This window comes from Brassica napus, chromosome C1 (genome assembly GCF_020379485.1).
Source record: "Brassica napus cultivar Da-Ae chromosome C1, Da-Ae, whole genome shotgun sequence".
NCBI lineage: Eukaryota > Viridiplantae > Streptophyta > Magnoliopsida > Brassicales > Brassicaceae > Brassica > Brassica napus.
In genome coordinates this window covers 29,321,339-29,344,031 of record NC_063444.1, presented here as the reverse complement: position 1 = coordinate 29,344,031, position 22,693 = coordinate 29,321,339, and the positions used below count along the sequence as shown (strand labels likewise).

General features: G+C 36.9%; 2 protein-coding genes across 2 annotated transcripts; one reads left to right on the top strand and one right to left on the bottom strand.

The window, feature by feature from the left end:
- Positions 1 to 2,939: 2,939 nt before the first annotated feature.
- On the top strand, positions 2,940 to 4,600 carry LOC106374717 (increased DNA methylation 2-like). The gene is made up of 3 exons (XM_013814680.3): positions 2,940 to 3,093; positions 3,374 to 4,132; positions 4,205 to 4,600. The coding sequence occupies exons 2-3, from the start codon at positions 3,376 to 3,378 to the stop codon at positions 4,456 to 4,458; spliced, it is 1,011 nt and encodes a 336-aa protein (XP_013670134.1). The 5' UTR covers positions 2,940 to 3,093; positions 3,374 to 3,375; the 3' UTR covers positions 4,459 to 4,600.
- Positions 4,601 to 13,241: 8,641 nt separating this feature from the next.
- Positions 13,242 to 14,631, bottom strand: LOC106376613 (UPF0603 protein At1g54780, chloroplastic). Its single transcript, XM_022700784.2, has 3 exons — positions 14,044 to 14,631; positions 13,773 to 13,965; positions 13,242 to 13,582 (listed from the first exon to the last, which is right to left on the bottom strand). Exons 1-3 carry the CDS (start codon positions 14,455 to 14,457, stop codon positions 13,335 to 13,337), a joined length of 855 nt encoding a protein of 284 aa, XP_022556505.1. The 5' UTR covers positions 14,458 to 14,631; the 3' UTR covers positions 13,242 to 13,334.
- Positions 14,632 to 22,693: the final 8,062 nt, after the last annotated feature.

Below are 22,693 nucleotides of genomic sequence, written 5' to 3'. Positions count from 1 at the left end.
GCTGGACGTGATGGCGGTGGGAAATCCGACTATACAGAGAACATTAAATGAGAGACGAGAAGCTCTCGGGATGCCAATGGGATGCCAATACGGAATCCTGAAGATGCCGATCCAGACTGTTCTCAACCGAGCACCGCCACCGACTACTTCGATATTATGTAGTTGCTTTTTTTTTCGTTTTGTATTATGAATTTAAATATTATGTTATGACTTTTAAATAGTTTTTTAAAAATATGTTTTGATTTTCATATTTCATTTTATACTTAAAATTTTAAAATTTCGAATATTAAATAATTTTTTTTTAATTTTAATTTAATATTAAATGGTAAGAAACTATGTAAATTCGTTGTAAACTTTACATGGAATTTACAACGAAATCCTCGTAACATCGTCGTAAGGTTTACTTGGAGCTTACATCGGCAGCATTGTAAAATCCTCGTAGATGTTATATGGAGTGTACATCGAAATAGAACGAGTACTTTACAACGAAATGTTACATCTTGTTTACGACGAAATGTTTCCTTCCGTTTTACGAGGAAAGATTTCCTCATAAACGTTGCCACATGTTTACGACGAAACCTCCGTTACGACGGACGTTTAACAACGAAACGGTTTTCGATGTTAATTCGTCGTAACACCCCTTTTACGACGAATTAACAAGGAATATTGCCCTCGTAAAAAATATGTTTTCTTGTAGTGGTTGGGTAACAAGAAAATCAGTTTACCTTAGTAAAATTTAGCTCGATATATAATTAGTGGGCTCATTTATAATTAACTTTGTATAACTATGTTTTTGCACACAGGCAGATCCAGAAGATAATTTAATGTGTGGCATGCTATATTTATATCTTATAACTTTAAATATATATTAATAAATTGAATTTTTATTTAAATTATAATTTTGTAGAGAATGATTTAAAAAAAACCTTTTAAAAAACTTGAGTCAATTAATAAGATAAACAATTTTTTATGTTAAATAAATTTTATTGGTTATATTAATATGTATTAAAAATAAAATTGATAAACTAAAACTTAAATAAAAATATATCTTTTTGAAAAGGTAAAAGCTAATTTCGAAATAAAGGAAGGAAAATATATCTTTTCTAGATAAAAAAAAAAGAAAGGGAAATTTATTTTATAAAAATGTGATTGGCCACCTGGGGCGCCTTAAGTGGTAAGAAACGCAGATCTTGCGAGCCTCGTAGTGATTAGTCTTTGGACCTAGAAAACCTTTGAAATCACTAATTTCGTAATTAGTTTTGAAATATTATTATACATTAATATTCAGTTATCGTTTATAAAATGAAAAATAAATATTCTATCATATTTTTATCTGTTATATAATCACAATCAATCATATTAAAAAAATTATTATGTTGATCTAAATAATTTAACAATATCTTAATTTTAAAAAACAATTATGTAAATATTTTCAAAAATTTTGTAATTAGCAATGAAATATTATTATCCATTAATATATATTCAGTTATTGTTTATAAAATTAAAAATAAAATTTATATCTTACTTTTATCTATTTTATCATCAAAATCAATCATGTTAAAATTTTATAATTAACTAAATATGATAAATTGTATTTTTCATAAATATAAAATTTTTATGTTAACAAATCTAATATGATAATAGAACGACTTAACATTAGCAGAATGTATAATACATGTATAAAAATTAACATATCTTAGACTTTTGTATATATAATAATATATTATGTAAAATTAATAAACATAAAAAATATTGCTAAAAAGAAATCCAGTTTTGAAGGGCGGGTAAGAATTTAACATAAATTAATTATAAAATAATTTTAAATATGGTTTTTTCATGCACAAATTATTTTGTTTAATAACTAAATACAAATACAATAAGACAAATATATAATAAGAAACAACAAATACATGTGACGGTTTTAAACAATTGGTTATTTACAACATGTAAACTATAAATTATTGTATTTGAAATAGTTACATAAACATTTAAATATATGATTAAAATTAAAAATATATACCACTAATGATCTAAAATAAATATATATGCATGTAAAATTGAAAATAACATCCGCGCGGTTACGCGGATCAATATCTAGATAGTATTTAAAACGGTTTAATGAATTTGGAAGTGATATATTCAAATCAATATGTGAAGATCAACTTTTGCATTAATTAATAGTATAGTCAAAGAATATATGAAGATGGTGTCACAAATGTTAATACAAAACAATAATAACTTAGAAATCACGTCATATCTTACAAAATACTGTAAACATCTTAATAAAGAAGCAACTTACTTATATTACACGGTATAAATGGTGACCAAAAAACGACGAGGAATAATGCATTCCCTAACATTCCTAAAAAAATTACTATTCACAAGAAATAATTTTACCTTCTTATTCCCTACTATTCATTTTTCTATAGAGAAATAAAGAACAAAGTTATTTCTTAGTAAATATGGGATGGAACAATCATTCTTTTTCATTCTCTAATTTTGTTCTTCTACGTTTCTTTCTTATTCGTTCTTCTTGTTTCCAAAATGGTCACCAGTCAAACCAATTTTTTTAGCAAAAAATAAATATATTTACTTATATCACGTGAAATCCTCATTTTCCATTTCTAACTCTAATAGTATATATTTCTAAGATTTTACTCTTTTTTAAAATGTTGTAAATGTGGATTTATTTGTTATATAAAATAAATTGAAAGACATATAAATTGAAAATAAAAATATATTCCAACAAATATTTTTTAAATAGATATATTAACATTCATAAAATATTAAATAATTTAATTTAATCAACCAGTCATTTAATTTATCTTTTATAAATTGAAAAATCAAATATATATATATCAAGATAAATTTCCGCATACGAGTCAAAATCTAGTTAAAAATAGATTAAACATTATTTAATCAAGTGGAAAAGCACGCGGCAACATCTCTAGGTAAGATGAGTAAACCCAACCCAAACTTTTACCACAATAATATCTGAAGCGTTTGCAGTCGCTCTCTATCTGTTCTTCTGATGAGAGACAACGAACAATAAAATAAACACATTCGTCCAATTTACTTTGTAGAACACTAAAGGTTTGTTACTTTTGATCCCATTTTTCGATTATTTATTCACAAATCGTGTTTATGCTGCTTCGATTTCTATAAGTATGCTAAAAATTTACTCATTTTATACGAAATTAAAACTAATTTATGCAGTTATTAAACCAGAATTACAATTTCTTCCTGCATGCTTATGACTTTTAATTTTCTCGTTCTACCAAGATTGTAATTGTACATCAACGTTATTGGAAAGATTTGATCTTTTTCATAAATGAATAAAGATTCGATCTTTTATTATGTGTATGTTTTGTAGATATGAGTGGTACAGGGCGTGAACCCGTCTTCGCTGAGAAGTCAGAACAAGAAAAAGTGTTGATTTCACTGGACACTGAAGACGACAAGTTATTTCTCTTGCATTTCGTCATAGGAAATTACTTCGGACCACATTTACATGACGATGATGGGAACAAGAGAAAGCAATCAGCATTTCAGATTCAAGCGTCCTCGAATCTCCCAACAAAAGAGGAGCTAAGTGCTTCATTAATGAAACGAGCTGAGCTAGAACGTGTATATTACTACGTTCTCCGCAACGCAGATCCATCGTTAGTCTTCAATCGGAAAGTCCTAAGCCGATACTTTAACGAAAAACGCAAAGCTTCTAATGTGGATTTCCCTCTTTTCAGAGATCTCTATCCCTTTAAACTGCATCCTGAATCTCGTATTAGGAATCAGTATAAGCTTATCAAGAGCATTGTGTTCATCAACGATCCAGATACTTCTTGTATGAGAGAAGACTGTGTTGACCGGTTTAAGCTGCTCACGGGATTGCAGAGCTTTACTTTGAGCCTTAACATTGATGTAACTGAGGTTGATGATGAGCCCTTGGAAACGTTGGGCACTTGTTTGGAAGGAGGACCTGGTAACCATGATGAATCAGAACCGACGCTTGAAGCAAATGGGGTAATAATAGCTGATGCTCAGGCTGCACAGATGATGGGACTAATGGATATCGGTGAATGTGCTGACGCTTATCTCTTCCGTGTATCGCTTCCTGGTGTGAAAAGAGATGAAAGTGAGTCGCTTTCTACTAATGTTTTCATTCCAATAAACCTGTTTTTTTCTCTAACTGGTGTATTTATTTCAGGGCATTTTAGCTGTGAAGTAGAAGACAATGGAAGAGTACTAGTTAGAGGAGTTACTACAACAGGAGAGAAGCAAGTTCATCGTTATTCTCAGGTGTTTAAGATGAAGACGCATAACCTTTGCCCACCCGGTCAATTTTCTGTCTCATTTCACCTCCCTGGTCCTGTCCATCCGCAGGAGTTTACCGGCAGCTTTGGAACAGATGGGATATTTGAAGGGACTGTAATGAAGAAGTTGCAGAAGCAAACTGTGTAACCCTGATAGCTGTATGGAATCATCACTTTTTGGTTTTGGCTTATGGCTTAGTTATGTACTGGTTGCTTTTTGTAAGTTTTATTAGTCTATGCAACCGTTAAATTGTCTGGATACAGATAAACCAAATCTAGTAAACGATAAATATGTCCATAGGTCAACAAACATAAATTTCCTGACTACAAGAAACTTGTGTTTCTGATATATTCGGTTAAGATTCTTCTTTGTATCCACAGCGGACCAGAATGCTCTGCTGAAAACAAACAAAAAGAGTGAACTTATAACGGCCCAAAACCCATATTCAAAAAAAATTGGTTTAAGAGAAAGCCCGATACGTACATGCTGTATTAAGATTTTTTTACTGGAAAAATATTTTATTTCAAGAACACATAAACGTTTATTCCACGTGAAGACGGCACCTAAAACCTACACCTGGTAACCTAAAACATAAACCGGTAGATAAGTGACCAATCTCCAAACACAAGAACTAACATAAATGCGGTAACTATAACCCATGTCGGGACGACTTACAACATCAAAACAAAAAGACCATAGCTTAAATTAGTCAAAAAGTAAATTTAGAAAATTTAAAATCTTTGTAAAGGTCAATGATCGGGAATTGCCGATGCTGCCATAGCCCACCACTCGATAATCTCCACTTCCTAAACCATGATTATCGCTGCTACACACGCACACAAAACGATACCATCCAAGAATCCATACCTTGCAACTTCTTCACCCGACAAGAAGAACCGCTACTCGATTCACACAACCTTTGGATTCATATGAGACACGCTTCGCGCCCACTTACTCCTAGAAGCCCAGATACAACCCAACAAAGACAAGGCATGGCCAATCGGACCCTCAAGATGCACTGCGAAAAAACTGAATCGATAAGAGATCACTAAACCTACTACTATTACTCTGCCAAACCAACTATCACCACACTTTAAACTACCACCACCATTTGACTCCACCTGAGTGGAAACAGCCCACACCAAGACACAAACCAGATTGCATAACAACATCTTACGGCGCATCCCGGTTACAAACCGTACCATTGGAAATCATTGTCTTGTTTCAAACCCATAACCTGGATACATCACCCGAACAGAAATGTTGACCGGGCCGACGGAAAACAAATTTGGCTTACCTGCATTACGCTTGAAAAGATGCGTAGTCCAAGCTGTTGTAACGAGCCTCCGGTTGACAACTCCGTCCTCGAGAACCTTGAAGCGTGTTGTCTCTCAAGTCTCTCACGTCTCTCCTCCAACAGACACCACGCTTCATCCACCAAGTCCACCAGACACACCTCTCCTCTAGAAGTCTTACTGCCGTACAGGAATGAAGATCCACATTATAGGAGGTCTCTCACCAAATCACGCGCCGTTGCCATGAAATAATCGCCGTAGATCTGAAAAGGGGGAAATCAGATCTTTCGAATCCTATAGTCGTAAAAGCCGGCCCTGCTCTAACAATCCTCTGTAAGTCTCGCCTTTGTTCCCAAGAAAGCTTGTCTGTCACCGTCATAATCTAAGTGAATCTCTGGTCGAAGTCTCAACAGACCCAGACCTTCATGCATATTGACAAAAAGAGAGTAGTCTTTGACGGCATCTTCACGAAGGGTCGCGAGAGGATTTATTTTGTTATTTGTGCTTTGATGTGTTGCATGGCCTATTAATATAAATCTTGGTTCCCTTTCCATTTTCTTATAAATATAAGGGTTCCATCTTTTTTTTTATCCCATCAGAAAACCAAATCGAAGCCCTGTAGAAATTTTTTGGAGACTAGAAGTCCTAGCCTTCAAAACTTTCTCCCTTCTCCCTTCTCTCTCTTCCCTCATCATTCCTGCATCTCCCAACAGATCACTGTGTGCGCCACCGAAGGAGCTAACGGCTGTCGCTCACAAGTCACCATTGAGGCCGTGTGGTTGTTTGTCGCTTGTCCCTTGTTCCCTTATCTTCAGATCTGTTATGATATAGATCCATGTGAGGTGTTTCGAACCTATTTTGTTCTGATGTTCTTTTATCATGTTTGTGGTTGAATTAAAATTGGTTAGTTTTGTTTGCTATTAGGTTGATAGAACGCTCATACTGTTTAACAAGACATCGGACTGATTTGGTTGTTGTGAGAGATTGATTGATTGTTTCTTGATTGTTTGTTGTGATTGCTTGACATGATTGTATTGTCTGAGCTAAGTTGCTAAAAAGAATTGAATGATAGATTGATAGATGAATGTATTGAACTTGAATATGAATGATGTGTGTGCAAGTTGAGTTGTGTGTAACACCAAGAACGGGTGGCGTTGGCCAGTCTGTATGAATGGAAGTTGAAAACAATGAATGATGATAAGAATAAATTTGTGTAGGATTGAAAGTTGATAAGATTGTACGGCGCTATGACGCTGTAGATGAGACAAGAGGTAATGTCGGTTGGGCGAGCGCCGGTTTGGCAAGTGCCGGATTAGCAAACACTGGTTGGGCGAGTGCTGGTTGGGCAAGTGCCGGTTGAGAGAAGGCATGTTGGAAAAACGTCGGTTGGGCGGAGAGTGGTGAAGCAACATAAGACCACAGGTTGTTTGGGCAGTTGGGTTGGGGAACTCATTGATTAGAGGTCTAGATCACCCAAATATAAATCTATGTGTGTTGATGAGTGAGTTCATTACGTTGTTTGTTATTAAAGTATAGTTGACTGTTTGATTGTTAGTGGCTAGCCAGTTCTCGTTTCGCATTGAGTAGTATAGAGTTCATGCAAAGAGATTGGTGTAGAACTGATTCACTGAATAACTCATTTACTCAGTCCGTCCCTTTTCTATTTCCACATTGCGCAAGACTGTAAGTAGAAGTGATGAATATGGTTGTATTGGTATTTCAAACTAAAGGCAGTGCGTCTAAACTCCTGGGACCAATAACGGAAAACGGTGGGAGGTCTAAACGAGTATACAAATGTCCACAACAACACACTCACAACACTTGCTGAGAATTTATGGAAGAACCGAAGTCGACCTCCAACCTAATCAATTCTAATCATTTGTCTTGGGATTTGGTATACAATGGATCGGATTCCTTTTGCAAGTCTAGAAGGTAAAAGTTTGTGTATTTCTGATTCTTCTCTCTTCTCTTTTTTGCATCTTGAAAAAGCAAAAAAAAAAATATATATGGAGACGATTCCTTGAGAGGCAGAGGGATAAGAAAATTTATTGCGATCCCATTATTCTACTTCAAAGGGATGATTACACAAAGCTAGAAGCGAGGGGTATGAACATTTACTATGACCCCATTATTCGCCTACTGATATCATTCAAATTACCCTGTGAACAACTTTATTCTCTCAAAATAAGAGGTTCAATTGAAGTACCTAGGGTTTCAATCCACAAAGAGCGTGGGTACACAACAAACTTTTAGAAAAAAAGATTAAGCTAGGCAATCAATATTAAAAGCAGTAGTAGACCAAACAGTTTGTTATAAGAAAGAAACGTTAGATCTTGGGGTTTGTCAGTGAAGAGATTCAAAACTACAATCAAGGATGCTAAAATTTTTATAGGTTCAATTCTAGAACTTGAATTAAATAGCACGTAATCCAGCTCACGTATGCAATTACAAATCAGATGCCTAAATCCTATGTTCCAGTTGTAGCATGCAAACAAAGAATGAGTATTGATCGATACCACCGGTTTAGTGCCGATCGATACTACTTGAGACAAGCATTAACGGTAAATCAATAATATTCAATTAAATCCTAGATCAACTGTTGTATGCGCCTAGGTATCTAATTCACTCAAGGTTCGGGTTCCGTCAATCAATTGCACTTCTGTGCCTCTCAATTTTCATATGATTCTAGGTTCAAATAATTAGTCACACTGTCTTGCTATTCCAATTACTCTAGATCGTACTATTACAAGCTACATGTATAAATCAGTAAGAAACCCTAGCAATCCTAACAGATTATCAGTTTGATATTAAGCTCATGAAATCCCTAATTCTAACAAGATGATTACTTAGACATGCAAGCAATAACATAAATTTTAGTCTGAATAAATAATAGATAAGAAATCAATGATAAAACCAAAGGAGTTCTAACCAAAATCTGAAGGAGAATTTATCATCTCTACAAACCTAAAACAATGAATAAAAAAGCAATAGAAAGCGTAGCCATCAACATTGGCTTAGAAAACACATAGGTTTAGAGTCGTCAATGGGCATTTTGGTAATAAGTGGTGACTTCTGGGCCCAAGTCGGTCATGAAAAAGGCTCGGCCCATATTCTGGAATCTGTGTCGAGCGATACCAAGGCTGTGTTGTTGATCGACACTCCTTCTAATCCTCGACAGCTTCCTATCGCGAGTCAGACATACACTCTTCAGTAAAACGATCATAACATATGCTATAGGATGCTGATTGACCTCAAACCGGTGGCATTGGAAATCTAACTAAAACTATATCGTGTGTCAAAATATGGATGCAATTTCACCGTGGGAATGTCTCCATCCATAGATAAACTTCTGACGCATCCGTGCAGTTCAACACCTCAAAAAGTTCCAGAATCACCAAAGTTCTCCAAAACGTACATAGACCTGAAAATACTCTAAAACAGACTCCAAACACATATATTAGACTCTAAATAGGTCAATACCAAGGTCTAAAAATGGTAAAATCCATGGTATATCAACTTCTCCAAACTTATCATTTTGCTTCTCCTCACACAAAATGTAATAGTATGTGAAAGAGGTTTGAAAGCAGCAGGGACTCACACAATTTTAAACTTACTACTTTCACTTGTGTAATGATGCAAGCCACATCAAATTAGTAGCAACTTCAAGGGCAATTCCATGTACTAGACGTTAGCTTAGCAACCAAACCATCCAGCCCACAGCTCAGCTAATTCTGCCTGACATACCCCTCTACCGACCTCATTTCTACATATAAATGTGTAGGCAACATCTTGGAGATATCGATCAAAGGACACATGGACTCTTACCCCAACAGGTTTCTGAGTAAACATGTAGTCTTATTCTGGTTTCGTTTCTGCATATATCTCTCTTATAGGTCATTTAAAGGTTTAGGTACGTTTTGGAAACTTTGGAGATTCTGGACCCATTTGACATATGCAGAACTGAACAGATATGTCAAAAGTATAGCAACGTACGGAAGACTTCCAACGGTGAGATTGAGTTCATATTTTTACACAAGATAGAACTTTGAGTTAGCTTTCCAATGTCATCGGTTTGAGGTCTATCAAAATCCTGGATCAAAATTTATGCTCGTTTTACTGAAAGGTGGTCTCTCTGACGTGCGAGCAGAAGCTGTTGAAAATTCAACTTTGTGACCAGCGTCGAACGACAGGGGGCAAATGTATGACGAGTTTTGAAGATTCAAGTATTGCAGTTTGGCCCCAAATCTCCCTGACCCTAGAACGTGTTTTAACCTATACTAGATTTTGACCCGAGTTTTAAAAGCGCGAAATTGTTTACATTAAATATTTAATTTTATAACGTAAAATTTGTACTTTAATTTTATATAGTGTGTCTTGTAACATTAATTTAATAGTTAATTTAAAAATACATTATTTAATAGTTGTTTTATATATTTTGGATGATCAATATCTAAAATGTTAATTTTGTGAAAATAATTATTAATTTTTGCAAAATTTAAATCGAACTCAAATCCCATTTACTAAAACGTTTAATATGAAAAATAAAATTCAGCGTATTGGACTCAAATCGTATCCAAACTATGATAGATTTATTAAAGGTAAAATATATATTTTATTTACTTGTTTGAATATTTCCGGATTTATTTTTTTTTAAATGTAAAAATTTTTATAACCATAATTCGGAAAATTATATGTAGAATATTTATGTTCCAAAATCAGTCGCATTTAATGATATGGATTGTTGCCTAAAACTTTTTTTAAGAATTAAACAATTGATTAAAGGATAAGAAAATGCCATAATTATAGGAAAATATCCGTTATGGGAGATTTAAAAAAAAATAAAAAAAAAGATTTACATTTATGAATGGCATGCCATTGTAAATAACATAAATAATCAAGGGCATAATCATATTTGTATTCTGCTTTAATAGTATAGATTATCTATTGTAAAGGAGTTGTTCACAGCTAAACTTTTTTCTAGATTGGAGAGAAGATAAAAACTCTTTCAGAGTCTTCTCAGAACTCCTGTTGATTCATCTCCTGTTAGATTTAGGGATTTCATGATCTTAGTGTCAAAGAGATAATCAATGATTGCTAGGGTTATTCATCATATTCTACACCAGGATTGTTATTCATACTAGTTTCTAGAATTGCTAAGTCGAATCTAGAATCATAGGATCATTGTGAGATACGAGAGTGTAATCAATATCTGAACCTAATCATGTTGAGCTAAGTTGTTAGTTGCAACGAGAGTTGGTCTACGATCTTAGTTGAAAATATCCAAATATGGTTTATCGCTTGTTTGATTCATCGGATACGCAATGAGAGTTGGCATTTGATTAGAGTTAGACATCTGATATTTTATCGCAAAGAGAGTTGGATAACTTACTTTAGATATTCGAGTTATAGAATTGAACCTTATAAACTCTTGGCACCATTGTTTGTATTTTTGAATCTCTTGTTTGATATCCCTAGATCTAGTGTATTTCCCTATCGTTTACAAACCAATCTCTTTACTGTTTTATTATTTGTTTTCTATTACTTATGTAGCTTAGTCTGAAACCGATAATCTATTGTGTAAAGTATTGATTCTTTGTGGATTCGATCCTCAAGTACTACAACGAATCTCTTATTTGAGAGTGTAGTTTGAAGATTAATTTTAGCACATTACATGGCTTATAAGATAATAGGATGAATGATCCTTTATTAAAACTGTATAGAAGTATTTATACAGAGTACATGTTAGGGTATACTATACTTATTATAATTACACACTGGTCCCTATCATATATACTTATTGGCTTACATGCTCCCTCAAGATGATGAGACTCTGAGTGACAACAATCATGCTTCGAAGTGTCTAGATGGTGTTCATGAGTGGAAACATGGGCTACAGGAAGCTGCCGTTGTTGAATTTTTCCACAGACGAAGTGATAATTAATGACGATATGCTTTATTCTTGAGTGGAAGACTGGATTTTGGCAGAGATACGTAGCACCGATGTTATCGCTATACAATGTTGGTGTTGTGGGAATGTGAACACCAATCTTTGTGAGTAAGGATGATATCCATCGCAGCTCTGCTGAAGTGTTGGCAACACCTCTGTATTCTACCTCTGTTGAGGATCTAGCAACGCCTTTTTGTTTTTTTGATGCCCATGAAACAGGCTGCTGCCCGAGAAATATGATGTATCTATTAGTTGAGACATAGTCGTCTGAGTCTCCTATCCAGTCAGCGTCGGAGAAAGCATGGAGAGGAGCGTGTTGCAGTTTGCGGAGGTAGATATCATGGCCTAGGGTCCCTGAGAGGTAGCAGACCACTCACTTTACAGCATTCCAGTGATCTGTCGTGGGTCTGTGCATGAATTGAGACAGCCGGTTCACTGCATAGGAGATGTCTGGTTGTGTTAGCGCAAGGTATTGGAGGGTGCCAACATCCCGTCTGTACTCATGAGAATCTGAGAGAGCTGAACCCGACTGAAGTGTTAACTTTGTCGAGGATGCCATTGGTGTGGAGACAGGTTTGGAGTGAAGCATGTTTGTTCTTGTTATGAGATCCGTAACATACTTTCATTGCATTAGATGCAGCCCATATTTAGTAAGCATCGCTTCAATGCCTAGGAATGACGCAAAGGGTTAACGTCATCAACATTGGATTGACTTCACAAATACTTTCAGCCCGGTTATTAAACCTACCATAATTAGAATTATGGTTGGTCTCGCAGTCAATAACTCGTGGTCTGTTACACAGATAGATGTCAACACAACATTTCTCCAAGGTCACCTCAAGGAGGAAGTTTTCATGTGTCAACCTCCTGGATTCTCAGACTCCAACAATCCAACGAAAGTATGCAAGATGCGTAAAGCTCTGTACGTCCTGAAACTTGTATGCTCAACTACAACCGTTTCTTCTTGCTACTGGTTTCAGAAACACCGTGGTATGCTATTTCATTGCTAAGAGCCGGTGATTTTGAGTCGCCTAACATGATGAATCGAAGAAATTTTTGAAAAGAGTTTGATGGCGCTTTAGGTTTAAGATAGCTCTGATACCATACACGATAATAGGCTGAATGATCCTTTATTAAGACTGTAGAGAAGTATTTCAACAAATTTCAAGCTCATTTACTTAATTTAAATGTAATTACATTGATATCTTCTCTGTCAAATTCAGTCTCATTGCTAAATATTCCCTATTCAGTAAGAATTTTTTCGTTTTTAGTGTGAATTTGAAATTTGTTTATTCATTGAAAAATGTTTGTTATTTTGGTTTAGCAACAAGTTTCTTCTGTTTCAGGTTTCGAAAATCTAATAATGGTATGTTGCGGAGTCGGAGGAGCGCCACAAAATTACGATAGCCGCATTTCATATGGACAAACTAAAGCTGTAACGGCCAAAACATGCAAAATTGTTCTGAGTTCGTAAATTGGGAATGAATTATACTGAAGCCCGCAAACCATTTCGTTTGAAATCAAATATTAACCGGGAAGTATTCCGACCCACCGTTGTCAAATCGAATGCCATTTCTTCTAAGCATAAAATTAAAATGATGTTCCTATTGGTTGGTTTCATTCATTATTTCGTTTTTGTTGTCATATTGTGTACTTAAATATATTGCTCAAATAAACCGATATACCAATAAACCATAACAAAAACAAATCATGATTCAACCGGGTTGGTAGCAATATTATGACCTGGCCAAGTTTGGTATATACGAAAGTGAGCCAATACACTACTTCTTGGATACATAAGCATAGTACTGAGCCATGGGAACAACAAAGGCAATTACAAGCAAACCTCCAACGACAAGACTGAACTGTCCTCTCTTCTCTTCGGTTTCTTCTTTCGTTTTGAAATTTGATTCTCTCTTGTTATCCTTCACTTCTGGACCACCGGGGTCTGGGAGACCGTCTATTGCTGCAACCAACCGTTTTGCACTGCTGTATATTGCTTCATTGTATTTTTCGTCTGTGGCTAGTACTGTACCATCATATAAAAACTCATCACGTCCAGTACAAACGACCGAGACTAAAAATAATGGGTAAGATTTTAGTTACTATTATTTCTAAACCCAATCAAAATCAAGATTGAAGACCCTTAGTCTCAGCAGCTCTATACTGAAATTCTAACAGTGCGGCATACTCTATACCAGACCGGGAGGAAAACGTACCAGGAAGATTTTCCGAGACGGTAGCATCAAGAATCTTTTCACCTACAGCTTCAATGAAGGCAGGACCACCAGTAATTGCCCCTTCCTTCTGGCTAGTAATCAAAACAACAATACCCTTATTGTTGCCTTCTTCAATCGAAGGATACCATTTCTCCAGAACCTGGTCTGCATACTCAAACGCATCTGCTTTACTCTGCAATTTACGCAGACCAGTTTCGGTTCAACTTTCTGTTCACACAAATAATTTTTTATATTATAAAACGAAACTCACAGTGAGCTTCCGGACAGTGATGAAATTGAGTCGGAGTTTCTTTCTGTATTCAAGATCAGACAAGAGTTTCTTCAGATCTGATCTCGTAACTCGACTAAGAACACCAGCGTCGTCCACAACGTAAGTTTCTTTGGGTGGACCATCGTTGAGAATATTGAACTCAGAGGCTAAGGCAGTGCCAACAGGTGAGAAAGTAAGAGCCAGAGAAAGAGATAAAGCAGCTAGTCCTTGCTTTGCATCTGTTAACCAAGATTCTGGTTTAGCACTAAACCGAGTGGAAAGGTGTTTCGGGCCCAAGACGGTGGGATTCGAGAGAGCCAAAGAAGAAGAAGTAGCATGTTTGGATTGATGAGAAGATGATAGTTTTGGAATGAGAGGAGGAGATAGACAACGAGGAGAGAGAATGGTCTCCATTTTCTAGAGAAAGAGTGTACTCAGAGATGGAGATTTTCTTGCATTTTCTTGTGTTTGTTTGGATCGCCAAGGAAGTGAAGGATTGGTGGAAATGTTAGATTTCTGGATAATGTTCTATTCGCTGGCTAAGGTCAACCACATTTTTTTGTTCTTTGTTTGCAACTATGTGGCAACGTGGCGTTTCATTCTTAACAAGCGACAATCCATATAAAATCATAAATTAAAATATAAGATGTCCAAAAAAAAAATAAAAAATAAAACACTAAAATGACCAAAATAGCATTTTATTTTTTGAAAAATTTAAATTTTTTTATTTTTCAAAATTTGAAATCTTATCCCCAAAACCTCAGTTCTCAAGTCTAAACCCTAAAACCTAAACTCTAAACCCTAAACCCTAAACTCTAAACCCTAAACCCCACCCCTTGAATGCTATTTTTGTGACTTTTGGCATTAAGTGCTAGTTTGGAAACAAAAACTTGATTTAATGCTATTTTGGTCTTTTTCTCAACACTATTCCTTTTTTTTTGTGCAACACAAGCAGTGTATTCCTATGGCTACTTAACTTTCATATAACAGACATTTAAATTTAGAGATAGTTGTATAAACAATGCAAATATAAAAGACTTTAAACAATATTTAAAGTAACAAAATATCATTGATATTCTATAAAAATTTACGGCAAACAAACAAACTTCATTAATAAACATTAGAGATTACCAATATACTGTACAAAATTTCCAAACAATAAATTATTACAGAAGCACATATATTTGCCATTTATAGTGAAAAAGTATAACATTAAAATTGAATTTAATGCTGATTTTTGAAATGTAGCCTTAACATTCAATCAATTATTTTCTTTCCATGTAATTGACATTTCTCTAATGCAAATCATGTGTTCTCCATCAACTTTTGGTTAGAAAAAATCATACTAACACATAACCTAAAAAAACCAAAGCTTTCGTAAAAATTTCTGAATGTTCGTCAAGATACATCTTTGCATTGAGTTTGATTTTTCTGATTGAAAAATGTGACCTTGTTTACCATTAGTAGATTCAAAACATGATATGTCCTTGCTCGACTTCATATCCAGATCTTCTCGTTTGGCTAATAACTTCTTATATCGCAAACTACCACTTATGTCAGTAACCACCACTATGTTGGCTCACTGAGAAAAACTCACTCGGTTACTCACCGAGATAACATGTTATGTTGTACTCAACTATCTCTAACTTTAAAAAATATTTTGAGTGGGTTTGGTAATGTTAGTGTGATATGGTGTGTTAATAACATGTTAGGATCTTACTTTACAGATTTGATGAGTTTAAAATTTTTTTAAATCAGCACAGGGCCCAATTATTAATTGGGCCGGCCCTCTGACACCTTATCCAACGCATGAATTTCATAAAATTCCAAACCAAAGACCATCACCTGTTGAATCCATATTGTATTTAGTGATGTATGATGAACACACCATATCACACTGATATCACTCAAATTACCCTAAAGAGTGATTTATACTCTCTCAAATAAGAGGTCGAGTTGTAGTACTTAAGGATCGAATTCACAGGGAGTTAGAAAACCTAATGGATCTAATATGATTTGTTAAGTAGAAAGTTTTTAAGATTTAAATGTAAATTTGCAGTTTTGGTTGAGCAAGTAATTGCTCGATTGATTGGTTGAGGTTTTGGTGCTTAAAAGGAAATAGCTAGACTTAGGGTTTCTATTCAAGAAACTTGGAATTATAATTCTATAGATACCTAATGAGTTGCATGCATGTATGATAATGTAAAACTCAACTGTCAATTCAACAAGTCCATCATCTATCGCATGTTTGAACTCGTCTATTAACTAGATCTAATGACCCAAACAAATGTGTTCGATCAATAGCAGTGTCGATCGATATAGGATTATCGATCGATACACCTTTCGCTCCGTCGATCGATTATCCATTATGAATATCGATCGACGCGCTTCTAGATAAGATTTATGCGCGGGTTGAATAAATCTTACTAAGCTCACTAGATCAGCTCTCGCCTTACTCTTAGCAAGAAACTTAGCTCAGTTAGAATGTTTTCAGGATGAGAATGAAGCTCTCGCTTTTATCTATCAATCTTAGGGCAAGTTCTAGGTTGCTAATCTAGAAACATGCATTAATGAACAATCCTAATGACAATTACCACAACTCAGCAATCTCTAGTTGGGGCTAATCCCTCATAACCTATTTAAACCCTAAATCTTACAGTGGAACTAATCAGACATGGCCAAGCAATTCATGAAAGTAATTAGGTTAGAAAACTTCATAGAATAGTAAAATAGATATTAATGGAGTTCCAATCCCAAATTATAACTTTGGATCTTCTCTCCAATCTATCACAATCCTAAAACCTTTTGCTGAAAGTAATAAAACTAAAAACACAGAAAAATACACTTTGCCTCTAACATGGTGGCAAAGTTATATAATTAGGTTAAAACTCGTCAGGGGTAATCTTGTAAATTGGTGAAGACTTGGGCTTCAAGTCGGCTGTGACCAAACGGGCTTTCTGCGCGCTTCGCTATCGATCGATGTTCACACTTGAAAACAGCAGGGACTCACGTGATTTAAAACTTAGAATCATCACCTCTACAATATTAATATATAGTAAAAACACCTATAAACCATGGACGAAATGGGTCAAATCCATGGTCTATCAACTCCCCCAGACTTACCTTTTTGCTTGTCCTCAAGCAAAACAAACAGACAGTCTCTATGAAAGAAGTTTGAAAACAGCAGGGACTCACGTGATTTAAAACTTAGAATCATCACCTCTACAATATTGCAATCCACATCTAAGAGGTCCTAATCACAAAAGCACTTCATACCATATTCTAGCTTAGCAACCAAATTCATCTAGCCAACAACTTAGCAAAGCTTGTCTGACATTCCCCTCTACCAACCTCATTTCTTAGCATAAATAAAAGTGTAGGCTTTACCTTAGAGTATCGATCACATGATGCAAGGAATTTCAAACAAGCATCTGGACCTGAAGGTAAACATTAGTTCATATCCTCTCTCTCTCAACTAATTTCTCTCCTAGTCAAAGTCTGCTTATATTTGCAATATCATTGACCAAGATTGGACATGCTTCCATGAATCAAGCCTTAATGGTGGTTGCCACCAAGTCCTGTTCACTTCTTTTTGACCTATATCATTGGATTATTTGTGAAGCAAGCCTTAATGGTTGTAGCCACCAAGTCATGTTCTAATCTTTTACCTATAGAATTCATATGAAGCAAGCTTTAATGGTTGTAGCCACCAAGTCCTGTTCGAATTTCTTCCTAAATAAATCTCTAATATATAAATATTATTATTATTATTATTATTTTTTTTATATTTCAAAAATAGAGAGAGAGAGGGTGATAAATCTATCTACACAAGGTTTTATCTTCCAGACTTGTTTGAAAATCCGATCCCATGTATACCAAGCCCCAAGACAAGCAGTTGTGTCAAGTTTAGTGTTGGAGGTCAGCTTTGGTTTCTTGAAACAATCTCAGCAAGTGTAACATAGTTGACAAGTTGATCCACTTTAGTATCTTTAGTACTATCTGCAATCAGTAAGTCTAGAATGGTGCTATAGAGTGGTTAGATAACAAGCAAAAATCTAATAAGTTCATTATCCACTTCTTGACTCAATAAAAAATTTATGTTGAAAATATATTTTTATAATTCATAAATAAACTAATATCAGTAAACCTCCCCCAAACATAAACTACACTGTCCCAGTGTAAATTCAGTCGGAGTTATGGTGATAATAAATCATAAGTACTCAATGTAATGAGTTATAACGATATACCAGACCAGAATGGATGTCGACCGATGTAAGGATGTTGATTTCGGTCGATGTAGGTGCTGTTCTGTCGATCGATGTCGACAATGTCTCATCGGTCGATACTAAGGGCAATCGTCTACTCGGATCTGTTTTTTTTATAACCTGCAATAAATAAAAGCCAACATAAATAATATATTAATAAAAACTAAATAAATATTACCTAATAGTGGGTTGCCTCCCAGTCAGCGATTTGTTATAGTAATTTAGCTTGACTTTGGAGGTGATTGGGCTAGTGATGTTGAAAGTTGGCACTTGTTGGGAAACAAGTCTCCATATCTTCTTTGCGCTTGTTGAACCATGTACCAGTGAAGTCTCTCATTGCTTCATCTCCTCTGCGCCATTTGTCCTTCATTATTGTAGTTGCATCTTATATCTTCTGCAATCTATCTCCAAGACTCTCCAGATTGAACTGATGTCTCATAAGTCTGGGGTATGTGTCAGCTGAGATCTCCTCTCCATGGTTGTGTGTATCAGACATGTTGGATGTTATCTTTTGTACTAGCCTCCCTCGGTTTGATGCTTTGTCGACCGATATCTGTTGATGAATGTTGGTCGATTTGTTGTTGCGTCTGTCTATCGATGGTGATGCTTCTGGTCGACAGGGAATGTAAATCTAAATCTCCACCAATTCCCCTTGAATAGATTCTATCTTTGAGGTCAAAGCACTAATGCTAAGATCCATTGGGAAATAGATGTCATCACATCTCCCATCAAGCCTCTCTTCTGTAGATTCCAGAGCTCTGTAGATCCCTTATACTATCTGATCTATCTCTGCCCTGGTGTAAAAATCTGGTTGAGACTTTATCGAATGTGGGTGTGGTGGATTGTCGTCGACCGATGCTGGTATGCGGTTGTCGATCGATGTGCGTAAGCGACTCTCGATCGATGTGTGTAAGCGGTTGTCGATCGATGTAGGTCAAGCAACGTCGGTCGTGCTCTGAATTCTGGCTATGTCTTGCTTCATCTCCTCCATGCAATTTGTCAGCCAGCTGATACTATCATTCAGTGGATAGTAGACACCATCAAATTTCATCTGGAAGGCTTCTTTGTTATTCTCGTGTTCTCCACAGACTCCATAGAACATCTCATTGATCTCGTCCTTAGTGTAGATCTCTGGTACCAGCTTGGTCTGTGTGAATGAGCTAGCATGTTCAGGAAGACATATGCAGCTTGGCTCATCTCTTGAAGCTCGTTCCAGAAGTCTTCTGAAATCTCTGTTGTGAACACGAATGGTGTGTCCATCTAGATCTCTGGCGTATCCCTGATCATCTCTGTATATTCCATACTCATCCTTCTCTTCCCAGTAGAATCTCCTGGTACCCAAAAGATCGAAAGCTCTTCTGCCGAATTCTGGCCTTCTGTCGACCGATGTTGGGACGTCAACGTCGATCGATGGTTGAGTTGGATGGCGAGTCCTTTGTTTGAAGCTTTTGTCTATGCCGCTAGCTGTGTCATAGGACTCTTTCTGTTGGTGTTCTAGAATGTTGCGTTGATGTATGAACAGGTTGTCTGCTCCATTAGCTGTCTGAATGATGTCTGCGATGTCCTCTCGAGATACGTGCAGTGTATGTCCGTGTATTGCTCTTGCGTAGCCATCTAGGTCCCTGAAAATACCAAATTCGTATGGAGTTAGATACTGGTTATCAGATTTATCTTTTTCGCTTACAGTGGTTTTTGGTTTTGGACGGATGTCGATCGATGTTGTATTGTTGATGTCGATCGATTGTGACTGATTGGTGTCAATCGATGGACGGCTCTCCCTGTCGATCGGATGGCTGAAACGTGTTCTTTCCCAAGCAGCTGCTGCTCGATTCTGATCTGTTTCATCGCGTCTTTGCATGTTGAGAAACTCCTTGAATGTGAAACCCTCATTAAGTTCATCATCTCCTTGATCACGGTATGCTGTCTCTACTGCGTAGCTCTCGTGATAGCAAATATCTGCCCAACTGCCAATTGAGTAATCTCTGTCTCTGGTAGCGTCGACGTTAGTGTCGATCGATGGAAAGTAGGTGTTGTCGGTCGATGCTCGAAGGTGGTTTGGTTGGTGAGGTTGAGTGTCGATCGATGTTGAACTGTATCTGTCGATCGATGGCGACTTCTTTTTCCAAGAGGAATGATGGAGAAGTCTATCTTCCTCGTCAAGAGTCGCTCTTTGCTCTATAGCTCGTTCTTACTCATAATCTTCATCATACTCCTCTGTATGCATGGTGTGTGTTGCCATAGTGGGAATATAGTAGTCGTTTTCCCATTCTCCTTGACTACTGTCGACCGATTCTTTCTTTGGGGTGTCGGTCGATTTCTGATGGGCATTGTCAATCGATGTTGCAGTGTGAGTTTTGATCGACGCTGAGTATTCTGTCTCGTACTCGGCTCCACAGTGGCAAGCTGCAATGATTCTTGGATCATTGATTCTTCTGGAGGTCGTCTGTGGATTCTTGACTGGGATGGGGTCGTAGTGGGCATTAGGATTGATGAGTGTTAGACACAACTGGTTGGTTTGCAAGTTGCACACTGCTCCCACTGTTGACAAGAAGGCTCTCCCAAGTAATAGAGAAGAGTTCCAGTTCAGCTTGATGTCCAAGACGTGGAAATCTACTGGAACTAGGGCATTACCAATCTGCACCTCTAGGTCTCTCACAATTCCTCCTGAGTTCCTCTGGGAACAATCCACAAAAGTGAATAATTTCTGTGGAGGCTCCACTTGCAGACCCAGATGGTCTGCCATAACCCTAGGTAGGATGCTGACTGATGCTCCTGTGTCGCACAAGGCATGTGGGAATTCAATACCCTTCACCGTGCAAGGTATTGCAAATTGCCCAGGATCACTCTTATTCTTCAATGTAATCTTCATCCTCATCTTTTCTCTAGCTTCACATAACATTCTCCTAATGTCTTCTTCTGTCTCTCTAGTTTCTCTGAAGAACATCCACAATCTGTGGATATAATAAGCTTCATCTAATGGCTTATCTAGAGGAATCCTGAAGACTCTTTTCCGGAAACATTCCTTTTCCTTTTCATTAGCCCTCCTCTTCAGATGTTTCACCACTTTTCCTTTCTTTTCCTTAGGGCTCTTCCCTTAGGAACCCTATCAACATCCATACGATCCACTCCATCATCTAAAGGTGTCCTGACGGTCTCCGGTATGTTTTTTGAAGGTTTGGGTTTGGGCCTGTGTGCATTAAGACGTGCAACATCTATCATTGGCATCTGCACTCGGTACATAATAGGTGCTGTCGATCGATGGGAGCTTGAGGTTGTCGATCGATGACAGTCTTTTGTTGTCGATCGATGGTGGGGTCAGAATGTCGATCGATGTTTACGTAGACATGGCTGGGCGGATGTGGGTGTTTTGCTGCGAACTCCTCATGAGTCATGATCCTCACGGCTTTGCAAGATGCGGTTGATTCTGTAGGTGTTGTCGAGCGATGTCCAGGAGAGGACGTCGATCGATTTTGGATGACCTCTGTCGATCGATGTTCGTGGCTTGGCGTCGATCGACACCAATGTGATCCGGCGAAACTCATCAGACTTTCTATTTCGAAATCTCCTTCTTGAAGCTTCTCTTCCTTCACCACTTGCCAGAAATCATCCCCAAAGATGGCATTCACGTGGTGTCTCATCACATCATCTTCTACCCCTTTTGTTAAGGCTCCCTGCCTCTAAACAGCTTCTCCTGTCTGAACAACCTGCATCTCTAGCTTCTTCACATGAGTGCTCAAAGTTTCAAACTTTGTGTTCAGGTTGGTGTAGACATAATCAATCTACCCATTGAAGTCCACTATCATGCGCTGATGTCCCTCTAGGACTCTATCAAGCATCTCCTCAATCTTGCTCTCTTGAGTTGGCGGTGGTGGCTTCTGGTAGTAAGGGCTTCCATAACCCCTGTTGTTGTTGTAGTTGTTGTTGTAGGGTTTCTGGTGCTGCGAACTCTGGTTGAAGTTACCCCTATTTCCATAAGAGTTTTTGTTTCCTCCCTGGTTCCCCGAATTTTGGAATCCAGTTCCACTGATGAAGTTCACATCTGCTTCCTCTGCTCTACCCACTGTGCCTACAGCCTCTACTTCTTCAACCAATCAGACCTGCTTCCTGAGAAGCTTGTGAACACTGTCCAGCTTTGCCTTCACCTCATCCATCTGATCATTCCTAAGGATGGTGGCAGATTTCTTCCTCTCAAAGTCAGTGTTCTTGGTACTACTGCTAGATGCTAAGTTTTCAATAACCTGCACTGCCTCCTCTGGATTCCTGGTGTTGAAGTTCCCATTGCGAAGCATCAAGACCCATCTGGTACTGCACCGCGATGCCTCTGTAGAAAGTACTGAGCAGCTGTACTTCATTGAATCCATGGTGTAGACAGTCTCTCTGATAAG